Source organism: Nilaparvata lugens, chromosome X, assembly GCF_014356525.2.
Source record: "Nilaparvata lugens isolate BPH chromosome X, ASM1435652v1, whole genome shotgun sequence".
Taxonomy (NCBI): Eukaryota; Metazoa; Arthropoda; class Insecta; order Hemiptera; family Delphacidae; genus Nilaparvata; species Nilaparvata lugens.
The window spans coordinates 19,781,487-19,795,766 of NC_052518.1; the positions used below are offsets into that span (position 1 = coordinate 19,781,487).

The 14,280-nt window shown below is 34.5% G+C and overlaps 1 protein-coding gene across 2 annotated transcripts in view; it reads right to left on the reverse strand.

Annotated features, from left to right (window-relative positions):
* The window catches only part of LOC120355035 (ethanolaminephosphotransferase 1-like), a 43,101-nt gene that overhangs the window by 19,335 nt on the left and 9,486 nt on the right, over positions 1–14,280 (reverse strand). For both annotated transcript variants that reach the window (XM_039443289.1, XM_039443290.1), the window contains exon 4: positions 7,446–7,708. In XM_039443289.1, the coding sequence (XP_039299223.1) occupies positions 7,446–7,708 (263 nt within the window). The remainder of the gene's footprint in view (positions 1–7,445; positions 7,709–14,280) is intronic.

Consider the following 14,280-nt stretch of genomic DNA (forward strand, 5'->3'; position numbering starts at 1 on the left):
AATACAATAATATAGCCAATTAGCCAACATACAATATTGTTCCACTGACAAAATCTTAAATCCGTGAAATATTGACAACTTTTCCTTTCACATAAGAGATCTATTTCAAGTATGATGAGGTTAGGTACCGTATGTACTGAAATCCGATTATCAGGAACGAAAATTTGTTGAACCCAATTGAACAGCTATATTATTCAGCTTTTTGAACAAACATTTAAAATAATATGTGTCGAATTATTTTGAACAAAGTGCTATAAATAATCATTTTCTATCTATTTTGGTGGCGAATTCAATCGCCGCCCAACCTAAAATTTAACATCATATTTGAATTTTGCCGGAATTTTCTTCAATTTATTTGTATCACACAAATAGATGCGTAAATTAATGAATATCATTATGAAATATCAGACAGAAACAAATTAAATCTTTTTTTAAATGAAATATACTACCTACATTTATTTTCATTCTTATCACTGAAAAGATACTGAAGCAAAATAAGGGTAAGGATAATGCAATGGGAGTTGTAACGTTGTTACAAGACATTCATCTCCAAGCGTAGTAGTGACGTAGTGGTAAAATACTCGGCTTTGAAGCGAAAGATTCTCGGTTCGAATCCCGAAACTTTAGATTTTTTGTTCTTAATTTTTTCCCTGGAAACGTATTATTATAAATTATTTTTGAAGGAAGTTGTTCTCATTACGATTGAACTTTGATTTCATCAAATAATCTTTTAATGCAAATAAAATTTAATGTAAAATTTTGAAATCATGTTAATAAATAATTAATCTTTATGTATAAAAATGAATGTCTGTGTGTTAGTTTTTATTTGTTCCCTATAGACTTGAAAACTACTTGACAGAATGGCATGAAACTTTGGGGATATGTTGTGTGAATATTAGGGATGATTTCTGACCAGACATTTTAATAGGGAGGCCAATGAAAATTATTTATTTATCACTTTACAGACCTATGTTTTTGAAATTTTCGGCCGAGCGGCTACCGAAGAACGGGAAGATGATTATGATTCAAGATCATGCTGTGATAATATGATTTAGCATCTAAAGTAATAAACCAGCTGTAATAAACAGATAAATTGTGTACTGCTATTAATACAGTAGTTTGGAGTTGAAGTTTAGTTGATTGGTACCAGCTGTAGATTATGATTAGTCAGAAGACCTATACAAATAATTATCACTCCCGTATCATTGAGAAACTGGAAAATGTTGGAAAAAAATGATTCACCTCATGAGAGTTGTTCATATTGCATTAATTAATTACTGAAGAATGACAGAATAATTTACATTTTTTTTTGAATTTAGCTTAGCTTAGGGATATTCATCCTAAAACGGAAGATGGAAAGAATATGGAATCCTGTGTGATTCATCCTATATCGCATATTTCCTGGACCATCTATTGACAATCGAAAGCTATGAAAGCATTAAATTCATCTTTGAAACACTGATATAACTCATATTTTTTCAATTCAACACTTTACTGATAAATATATTACTACCAATTGACTGAGAAGAATATGTTTTCGGAATAATAAATGCTGCATGACTAAGCACATAGGAAGTCCGTATTGAGTTGTAAATGGAAATATTGATTAACAGATAAATTTCATGATTCACAAAATAAAGTTAAGTGTGGCATGAGATACATTGACTTTTTGGCGGCACGAAGTTCGCCGGGCAAGCTAGTAATAAATATTTATTGAAATGAAATATAGACCATCAAGTACCTTTTTTATATTTTATCAATTCACAACCACAACACGTTTCGACTCATTAGGGCCATTTTTAATATTCCGGCAGTCGCGTTGTTGTAAAAAGTACAACAGTGTCAGTTTTTTTAATAATAATTCATTTATTTGATCCATGGATTCATATGCATGAATATAAGATCTTGTTAAACACAAATTTACACAGAAATTGTCAAGCACAGAGTAAAAATTTTATAAATATAAATATAAAAATACATAAATTAAAATCAATTTGGGCAGGTACTATAAACTAAAATGTTATATCACAATTGGAATAAAAAATTCTTCTATAGAGTAATAGGGCCTTTCTACTAAATAACTAAATGATTTCATTTTTTAAAGCTTTATTAGAAACATTCTTGGCTCCAGCAGGAAGCTTGTTGAATAAATTTACACCACCTACACATCATGTTTTATATGACTTGTCTATTCTACATCTTGGAAGATGCAACATCTGACTAGATCGTCTATTAAAACTATGTATCTGCGACCGTTGAACATAAGTCGACATGTTCTTTTTTATATACAGAACAGAGCATAGTATATACAAGTTGAATACAGTTAATACTTTGTGTCAAATAAACAGAGGTCTACAAGTCTCTTGCTGACTCTTATGAAAAATAGTTCGAATTGCTCTCTTCTGGTACAGTGGTAGATGCTTGAGGTGAGCTGTGTGACCCTATAAATGCATGCCATAAGCTAGATGACTCTGAACTAGAGCAAATTACATCATTCTTAGATGCTGGGTTGATAGCTGGTCTCTAAGTCTTCTAAGAACAAACGTTGATCTTGACAATCTTGTACACAGATTCTCTACATGAACACTCCAGGACAATTTTGGGTCTATGTTGACAGAGCAGTCTTACTGCAGGTGCTTGGGGCTCATCTACAGAGCGCAGACTGCATATCATTCTTGAGGTCTTTCCAATATTAAGTTTCAATCCATTGGCTTCAAACCACTCCTTTGCTTCATTAAATATGACTGTTTCCATTTGATGTAATACATTGTAGTCTTTGTGCCGTACAATGAGTGTCGTGTCATCCGCCAACACATACTATTTGTCTTCTGTCTTCCAAGTATGAGTTCTTCACCTTTAATTCCATAGTACTCAAGTTTCATTAGCATTAATTCATGCTGTATGCAGTCAAATGCTTTGGTTAAGTCGCACATAACTAGCATTGCATATTCTTTTTCTCAATAGCATCCGTCACTAGTCTTACTAAATGTTCAACTGCATCTGAAGTTGACTTGCCAGCTCTAAATCCGAATTGCATAGGAGACAGCAGCTTATTTATTTCAAAAAATCTCACCAACTGCCTAAAAATAATTATTTCAAATATTTTAGACAATATAGGGATAAGACTGATTGGTCTGTAGTTTCCTGCATTACCCCTATCCTCTTTTTTGAAAAAAAAAAACAGGGATAACTCTGCTTATTAAACTACCAGGAAAACCCTTCAATCTTATTCAAATATTAATTAAGAGAGTTAATGGATGAACTATTGCAAGGATGATGTCTTTGATAAAACAATTCGATAACCCAAATACATCTACACTTTTAGAATTTGACAGAGACCTGACTGCATCAATCACTTCTGATTCATTAACTTCATTCCAAAAGAAATCAACTTCAGCACTACCAGCTCTAGCAATATAATTCTGGCTGGAAGATAAATCACATTTTGTGGCAGATACAATATCATCTAAAAATGAATTGTTGAATACTTCTGGATCAATATCAGATGCATTAAACGAACTTGTATTACATGCTTCTTTGACAATCTGCCATGCTGTCTTAGTGACATTGCTTGAGGATGCAATGCGTCTATTAGTTGCACATCGCTTAGCTTCCTTTATTATCTTATTATACTCAGCATTCAACCTCTTATATATCATATATACTTCCATTGATTCTGCTTCTCTATAAAACGAATAATAAGCTATAGTAATTTCCTTCAAGTTTCTCAAGGAATCAGTCTCTCTTTCTGTAGCATGCTTCCTGTTTTCTTTTTGAGAGGAAAACACAAGTCAAAACATTTCGTCAATATTTCATGGAAAACAAGAAATTCCTGGTCAGGATTATGGCCCAATATAATGGATGTCCATTCAACAAAACTAAAGTGCCTTTGAAATTTTATAAAATTACAAGCTCGAAAGATACGTTTGTAGGTGGAATAGTCATTATTATAACTATAGAGGTCTTATTTCCGTTTCAAAAATAACAACTTTATGATCAGGAATTGAAAAATCCTCGACCCTTACACTAGATTCTGAGCGGTGATTAGTGAGTATATAGTCTAAACAAGATTTACCTCTTGTAGCCTCCATATTATTTGTGAAGATATCAAATGATTTAAGTAAGTTTAGTACATTCCGAGAGCTGCTACAATTATTAACATGATTAAAATCAATGTTCAAATCTCCACATACGAATATTTTAGTGTTAGGCTTTGAGTTATTATATCCAGTATTAAGAACATTTTCAAGTGATCTCATGAATTCAACAACACTTCCAGCAGGTGACATATAGAGAGAGAACACTCTCTCACTTCCAGTAGAGAGACAACAATAACATCAACAGAAACTAAATAGATAGCAACTGCCTCACAGATTTTTTCTTCACATAGGTGATTGATATTCAATATTTTTAATTTGAGGTTTTTCTTGACAAAGATACTACCCTAAACATATCTAGAAGGCATATAAATATTGGCCTCATCCTTACTCAACCAATGCTCACTGATACTTAAAACAAGTGGATCTTCCTCTTCACACGCCGCATCTACTTTAAAAAGTTTGTTTCTAATTGACTGTGCATTCATTTGCATGATTTTAAAATTACTAGATTTCTCTTTACGAAAACGTTCAATAGGCCTATTAATCACTCCAGATGAATTTAAACCTGATATATTGCTGTAACAATCTGTCGGGCCATTATCTACTCTACTGACATTCAAAAACCTAAAATCTTTCGATCTTTGAAAATGATTTGTAACTCCAATTTATGGGTCTATATCATAATATGTAGTCTACTCGTATTCCCTAAATCTAGAATCCTAAAAAATACCCTTATTATCAAAATGCCAACATCCCAACTCAATAATCTCAGACACACAGTTTTAAGAATAATTAAACATTTCACTCAATCTGATAATTTCATTACTCACAAATCTTTTACCTCTAGCATTGAGATGCTGACCATGTTTAGTGTGGAAACCCCTACCTACTGTACTCAAATCGACAACTTTAACATTACTGAAACGGTATGCTAATTTATAAATGAGTTCATTAGTCTTTTTTATTTCAGTATTCACACACGAGCCTTCTATTAGATCATATCTAAGAGGACGATTGGCAACAATTACATCAGTATTATGGGGTCCGCTGACAGTTCTTTTTATAGTGCTGACTGTCCGCTTCGCCTCATTGCATGATACATCATTTGATCCGCTGATTATTACCACTTTATCGTTTTTCGAAAACGATTTGCACGGTTCGTTACAACTATCCAGAACAGCCTCCGACTTACACTTCCGACCCGGCTTTACACTTCCAAATACCTTACACTCTGACGCCTTTTCATTTATTATAAGTGGTATATTTCACCCGTGACTATCGCTAAATATACAGTAATTATACGTTTAATAGTAGCTAATGGCTCCCCCGCACAACCATTTGTCACCAAATTTTTACACGATTTCTTTGTTTTTCCTTTAACTATACCCTGATGTTTATGATATTTTATATTCTTAGTATTTTTCACAATATCACTAAGCAGGAGATTTTCATCACGTAATGCCCTGTTGTCAGCCTCTAAAGTTTCGATTGTTGTGGACATGCCTTTTATTTGTTGCAATAGACTTAGATTATCACTGTCGAATTTTAGAGTCATAGAGTTAATTTGTGTATTTTGTGATTTGATCTCGTCTTCCAGTGAAAAAATCTGTGCCTTCAAGTCTTGATAGTGTGAAATTAGATCGTCCCTTTGCTGGAGTAATCCTATGGCACGGATATTGAGAGAATTGGTGCTTGTTTTCACGGTTCTTGGACTGGGTGTGTTTACTCCCACATCACATGTAGAAGACATCGATAGTTTCCTGGAGACTAGAGAAGTAGGCAGTTTATCATCTTCGGACAGAAGTACAGATCTTGAATCTTCAATAGAACTTAGTACAGGTGGGTTTTGAGTGAGTTGGCTCATTTTAAAAGTAGTTATTCAAAGTGAAGCAAAGGCCAGTCAAGTCCAAATTTAAAAACAATTAGCGCGTAGAAAAGTACGAGCAGACGTCACAACAGAGCTGCTCATTGAAGATAACGCAAACGGGCTGCGTTGATAAGAGCTAGCACTCAGTCAGATGTCACATTGACAGATCAGAAAAACAGTCATCTGCAATCCCAGCTGAATGGCTACCCGCGCAAAATTAGTTTGAGGTTGGAAAGCACCGGTGAGCGGTGACCGGCAACTTGCAGACAACAGTTTAGGTCAGAAATCGAAAAGTCTTTCGAAAGGTATAGTGATAAACACTGCATAAAGATAAACACGTCTAGAGTTGAAAACAATGGAATCAATTTCACTGAACGTAGGACAGTCCAAAATTGAAGGTTAGAATACAATTCAAACCTCTGATGTGAATTTAAATAACTCAAACCAACACTAGTTCTTTTCTTTGATTGAATCAAACACTTTTACTGATTTGTAGCACACGATAAACGAAGATATAAACTTTAAAAACTTATTAAAACTCTAAATTTCAAAGAGCTGATCACAATATAAACCGATCCGGCAGAATTCAGGCCTGCCACTCCTTTGCTGCACAAAACTATTGAATGGGGTGGTGTCAGTGAATGAGTCACCTATGCATTCCAAAACTTTCCCCCCATCACTCCACTGAGTTGCAGTATCAACCGAACAATGGTTCAGTCTTTAGGTGCCATTTAGTCGCGACAGTGCATAAGTCGCACTGTGCATAAGATAGGGAAAGACTGTAAACTAACCAACACAGAATTGATGGCTTTGTTTGATGTACCTTTTATTGGGCTATGAAATGGTAAACATCCAAACGTTCATAGGCGAAAAATAATCCAAAGAGATGGAAAAAGTAATTATACAATTAATTAATATGTTTTGACAGTAAACAGAGTACATAACACTTGGAAAATTGGATGTTGTGCAAAATACAACTCGCGACTGCTCATGTGATTGAGTAGGGTGCGACTACCGGAAGGTTGAGTGCAAATGGAATAAAGTAAACAACATTGAGTTAATGCTAGTTTATGATCATATGTTTGATCATCAATATGATTTAGTTTTTCGACTGCAAAGTTTATAAAACATTGGGTTGTTCATGTAAAATTGAAATGGGTTTATTTATTTTTATTTCTTTTTAATTTTGCTGCTGTGAAAATATTAAATTCTTGTTTTACATTTAGTCTTCCGCTAATGTTACGTTAGAATTTTTGTAATGTTAAGATTTATATCTACATAATTATGATTTGATTCTATTAAGTTGATTTTTGTGCTTTATTCCTCGATTTTGAAGCCTATTCATAACAAAAATAAATAAAATATCCAAAGCGTACTTGATGATTTACATTTTATTTCACTAGTAAACACATCACAATATTAACAGTGACTAATCATGTATGATCGATGATCGTAGGATGATCGATTAGGATACTCACAAGCATTGACAGATCATACCCCCATGGCAGAAAAAGTACTCCAGTGTTATACTTTTCCCAATGCGACAGATAAAACGTCACAAATACGTTCCAGCAAATATAATAGAAGCGTAGTGGTGGCACTGAGAAATCAGTGCGGCCAAATATGGAGTACAAACAGGTGGGAATGAGCACAGCTGTCCAAGAGTCTAATCCGTGGTCGAAAAGTTCACCCAGAGGACCACTTGTATTGGTACGCCTGGCTTGTTTGCCATCAATACCATCTGAAAATTCCAAATCAAATAAGTACTAACAGAGAAAGAAAATGTGTTCATAGATATTGCATCGTTTCTCACAAGTCTAATATGATATGTTCTGTTCAACATTATTGTATACAGAGTGGGTGAAAAGTCCGAGAACGGCTTAATATCTCAAACACAAAGATAATTTGACGGTGGGTGTGATTGGGGATCCTACTCAAATTGAAAAAAAAAAACTACTTTATAATGACTTCTGGTTCGCCATCTTGGATCTGCCATATTGAATGCAACTTCATTTTTTTAAATGGGAAGGTGGTCGTGCGATACATGATTTCGATAGGGAATTTGAAGAAAAAATGAATAGTAGTAACCGCATATCGATATCTCAAACCGTTTCGGAAACATTCAAATTATTAATCAATATTATTCTAAGCAGAAAAGAGAGAAAAAGAGGCCTCAAATGTCGCCTGCGTTAGGCGACAGTTGAGGCCTCTCTAATGTTCGTACAGCCTCGACAGTCGAGACCTGCGACCGTACAGGACTCCAGAAAAAGAGGCCTCAACTGTCGCCTGCGCTAGGCTCTCCAGAATGACAGACAGAACCAAAAGAATTATCATTTAATTAGTATGGATTTACCAGCAATTGAATAATATATTATATCCCATTATTCCTTCCATATTATGAATAAGTATTGCAACTTTACAACTGTAAATAGTTGCTTCTTCATAAAAAACGAAATTTTCAAACTTTTTGAATTTTCAAACTATACCTTTTTGATTCTTGGATGTCAAATTCTCAGTACATTATAGATGTAGGATATTATTCTATAAATCAATATCCTGTTACAAATCAATAACTTTTATTAATTTCACACATTCAAATTTTACATTTTCTTGATCTATACATTGAGCTTTTCTCGTAAAAACTAAATTGTTTATTTATTTCATTAACGATGTTACTTATGGAATTAATCACATGATGATACGTCAAAATAGAATTACCATCGCTACAATCTCATATCCTACACTCGGCCATTCTGACAAATTGGCTTGCCCTCAAGCCATAAAATAAATGAATATAGTTTGAAAAGGATTACAAACATAAACAAAACTTGGAAAATAAATCAAACATAAAAAACACACAAGATGAAACGAACGTGAACAAAACATAACACTGCATTACACGCAACACTGCTTGATAAGACTGACTTTCTTTGGCTGTTGGGGTACTTTGAATTGCTTTTTCATTAATTTTCTTCTCTTTGTTGAGTATGCATCAACTCATACATATATTCTTCATTCTATAATTATTCTTATCAATTTCACTTTTTCCAATACTAGGCAATATCTCTTTCCCATTTCTTTCTAAATTCATACCTTGACTTTCTTCCATTTCCACATCTTTCTCATCTCTCCTCATTTTTTGTACATTCTCATTCCGTTCTCCAAGTTTTTCATTAATTTCATAACTTGATTCAATTCCATTTTCCTCTCCACTATTCCATCATCACCCTCTTCCTTCCTCTTTTCACCATTTCCAATGTGCAGATGATTGTGGGGTACAGATTTTAAACTGACATAACCATTAATACTTTCAAGTTTTTGATCATCAATTTTCAATAATTCTCCACTGCAAGGATTTGACAAGTTATCATTACAAGGAATCAGATCAAATGCTTGTAAATTTTTAGATTGATTTCGGTATTCAAATCTAGGTTTTGAAAAATGTTCCAACTTACCATGGTTAGAAATCAACACCGCGTCAAGACTAACTTCTTGATTGTGATTATAGTTACCACAAACTCTGTTTCGAATTCTATGATACCAAAAGAGATTCTATGAAGATGGAGATGATGCATAATAAACAATGCATGATAAACAATCAACAATAAAGATGATGCATGATAATGATTATAAGAGTTAATGATTATAAGTGTATGGAATTAATGAAGCGGAATAGGTTGGAACGGTATTGATAGTATTTTTGGATAGGTTCAACTGCACTTAACCATCAAAACACATCTCAGTTCTTCCCAGTTCTTTGAGTCTATAATAATTAGATTGATGTTGTCAGTTAGCAGAATAAATTCATTTGTATTGGTATTGTGCAGTCTTCAAGTTCACCATGTCTGCTCATATTTCAAAAAGAGAAACGTTACCTGAGTCATCGTGATAGTAGCTAAGATAATATAAATCCTTGATCCTGTTAGTTAGGCACATTTTCAATGTCCGAGTTGATGTACAGTGAAAATACATGTCTACTCTATCTGGATCATGAATTTCAATTTCAATAGTTAAAAGCGTTTAACCGTCATTGCGATTATGGGGAATGTAAAATCTGTTTTTTTAGAATGGGTTTATAAATGTTCTTATCAATTCAGATGAGAATTCATATTCATCAATGATAAATTCATCATTGTTTGAAATTGAATTTCATGATGCAGACAGAGTAGACATGTATTTGTACTGTACATCAACTCAGACATTGAAAATGTGCCTAACTAACCTGGGGAATTCCCGAGACATCTAACAATAAACGAGATGTGTAGGAGCAGTAAAGCTAGACAATAGAAGGGTTTCGGTGACACTTCTCCAGGTAGAAATAGCAAGTCAGGAACAATGCTATTCTGTACCATCAGTTTACAATGACCCAGAAAAAGAAAGAAATTTCTTGGAAAATAATATTCTCATTTTCTTCAATTTGTCATGTGGTGGAACTGTAAATAGCTTCCATGAACCCCAAGAAAATAAGTGGGAGATCCAAATTGAACTGGGTTTTAGAGTCTAAGAAGGATATGCAAAAATTAAATATAACAGTGGCATATTTACTAATCAGAGCAGGGCTACGGAATCAGCTCAAAGTTGATATTTTCCCAGAAGAACCCAGAATTGAAACTTGGTCGTTAGAAAGACGAATCGCTCAGAGTGCGAGGATTGGAGGCGAAAGCGGGAGACCAACGTAAATAATAATAATAATAATAATAATAATAATGATAGCGTTTATGATAATGGTTAATGGTGAATTACTGTGGTCCTTAGTTGACCTATACAAAATGAATGAATGAATAGTGTTGTACATTTCTTTCTTTCTCATTGTTAGTCTAGAGTTTAGGGTTGCGGCTGTCGCGTAATCATTTTTGTAGCATCATCATCGTTGGTTCATAATTATTAATAATATCAACGATACAGCTAACTTCAATTGATTCTTTACAGTACAATTTGAAAAATGAATAAACGGTCTGAAGATGAAATGCAATTTGTATTCGATAATACAATATTTTTCTATATCTACTTAAATCGGTCAAGCTTAAACCGTTCATGATCGTTGGAAAAGGTTATCATGGATATAATTTTCACTAACAGCACTGCTTTTTAGTTATGAAGAAAAGAGAAGTAGCCTCTCACAAGGAAAAGAGTCTACACTCCCAAATTTAAAACAAAAAAATTCAACCAAAAATAAATTATAAACCAGGAAAACATTTTCAGGGGTTCAGGGGTGATATACGCGCCGCGAACATGAACAATTCACTTTCAATCAGCTGATGCCAAGCTTTTTATATCTATATCTTATACCGTTTCTGTAAAAATACAGATATAGTCAGCTGATTAAGAGTGAATTGCTCATGTTCACGGCGCGTATATCTGTACGCACCTTTAGAACTGAATTTCTACAAATTGCAAGATCTCAAAAAAGGTGGCTTTACAAAGGTACAAAATTATATATCTGATTATTTATAGTAATTGTTAGAGATCTTTCGTGTATAGTTTTCAAAAACACAGTAAATATATTTTTAAGGAAGAATGTTTATACAAAAAGTTATAAAGTTTATCGGTATAAAGTTGCCGATTTTTCAAATCAACTTCCTAGATTATAATATAAGAAGGTTATTACTCTAATCATTCTACTATGTAACCTTTTTCTATTCTCTGAAACTTATTAATTTTGTAACTTTTAAATTGTTTTGACGTTGACTATGCATTGGAAAATGTTTTATGTAGATAAATTAACTTTTATTTCTATTAAGTTCAGCATGTAAAATAAAGAGACCCGCATCTTTCTTTCCACCCTCCAATATTAAGTTACGTCAACAAAGGTGGTTAAGTCTTATAAAATTGAAAAGAGCATTCCGTTCACCCGGTAGTTTGATATGATGTACATTTCAGTACTTGGATGATGGTCCCTAAACATATTTTTAAGTAATGGGAATCCATTACTACTGCATTATGCCTCCTTCATTGACAAATATAAATATTTATCTATCTTCTATCTATCTATAAGAAAAGATGGTGTCTGTCTTTCTGTCTGTTTGTCTGTGAGCTCATCACGCTTGAAATACTTGACTGATTAAGTTGTAATTCTTCACAAAGATGGCCTGTATACCGACAAGTGTCATAGGCCTATTTTCATTCTGAAAATTCTTTAAAGATAAGCCCTACGATCCTTCAAAGTTCATATGCTTTTTTTATGAAGGAAGTTTCCATTATTTGGTTTTCAACAAATCAGATGTTATAATCATTACAAAATGTATTTCATAACATCTATTATACAGTAGATAATGATGCACTATTGACCCATTGGTACAGGTACAGCCTGGTATCGCAGTAGGATGTGTCCTCAACTGTCGTCTGCTGCAAGCGACTCTCTAATTTTTGTACAGGCCCGACAGTCGAGACCTGCGACGGTAGAGGACTCCTGAAAAAGAGGCCTCAAATGTCGCCTGCGTTAGGCGACAGTAGAGGACTCTTCAATTTTCTCGACACTCCCGACAGTCGAGGCCTACGACCGTAGAGGACTGGAGTAGAGGACTGGAAAACAGTCCTCTACTGTCGCAGGCCTCGAATCTCGTCGGTCTCGACTGTCGCGCCCCCGGGGGTGAACATATCAAAAGTCCCCATCCCTACCCCTAGTGCTAAAGGGGTGAGGGTGGTTTAAAAGTTGCATTTTACAATGTTTTGCTTACACGCTCATATCTTGAGAAAAATGCATTCAACCGACATGACTAACTATTCAGAAATGAAGCTTGATAAATTCTCTACAATATTTGTTCTGTGGTGATTTGTGATATCTCCAACAGTTTTCGAGATATACGCTCTTAAAAGTATAAAATTGTTCAAATAACAGCTTTTAATACTATTTTTTCGGCCTACAACTCTCCAACCGTAGATTTGTAGAGCTTTGTTTTCTCTCCAATTTGATGTATTATTTCACTACTTAATGTTTTCTTTCTATTGTTATAGCAGATTTAACGTGGGGGGTGAAATTTTAATTTTGTAACATTTGATCACTTGAAAATGAAATTTGAGTCTGGAACATCTGGTACTAAATTTTTGACTTTGTAGCTTATGAAGACTAGTTGGGAGGTAATAATAATAATAAAGCTTTATTTACATTCATTACATGAACAAAAGCCTCTCTTAACGAGGTATTTGAGGTTGACAGTCCTTGATTAATTAATTACAATCATAAAAATCTGTTTACAAAATATATTTACAATCATAATTTCTTTATTATTTTAGCCCATAATTGCCTATTTCTGGCCGTAGTCGCCCATGCATGGCCCACTCTCTGGCACAACTCGTCCCTCCATCTGGTCGGTGGCCGTCCTCGTCTCCTGGTCCTGTCCATCGGTACCCACTCCGTGCAAATCCTTGTCCATCGATCTTCAGGCAGTCTCGCTACGTGTCCGGCCCACTTCCATTTCATTAGATGAGCCTCTTGCAAGCAAGTACTTCACCTTTACTTTCCTTAATATATCCCTGTTTGTAACTCTTTGTACTTGCTTCAGGCCAAGAATACTTCTCAGCATTTTAGTTTGCTCCAGCTTCTTATCTTGATTTTCTGTGAGTGCCCAGGTCTGCGCTCCATATAGTATTGCAGGGTATACGCACATTGATAGAGTTCTCGCTTTTAGATTGTTGGAATAGTTTCCCTTAAATATTCTTTTCAAAGTCCAATACTTTTTCCATCCTTTGTTAATCCTGTGTTTCACTTCCTTTGCCGCTCTATTCGTGAATGATAGAATCTGACCCAGATATCATATTCCTCCACATACTCAATACTTCCGCAGCCTACTTGCACACTTATTCTTTCTGCATTGGTCATTATTCTTGTCTTCTGTGCATTTAGATGGAGACCCATCGCTTCACTAGCACCAACTAATTCCTCTATCATTCCCTTCATCTCTATAGCGCTGCTTGCTATGATCATAACATCATCTGCAAATCGGAGATTCGTGAGCTCTTGGCCGTTAATCCGAAGCCCTCTGCCTTCCCACTCTAATCTGCGAAATATATACTCCAAACAACAATTGAATATAACCGGGGACAGTTGGGAGGTAAACATAGCTAAAATACGCATCTCTAGCCCGTCTATCACAAACCACCACAGAACAAATATTGTAGAGAATTTATCAAGCTTCATTTCTGAATAGTTAGTCATGTCGGTTGAACGCATTTTTCTCAAGATATGAGCGTGTAAGCAAAACATTGGAAAATGCAACTTTTAAACCACCCTCACCCCTTTAGCACAAGGGGTAGGGATGGGGACTTTTGATATGTTCACCCCCTAACTGGTCCCAACAAAGTCAAAAATTGTGT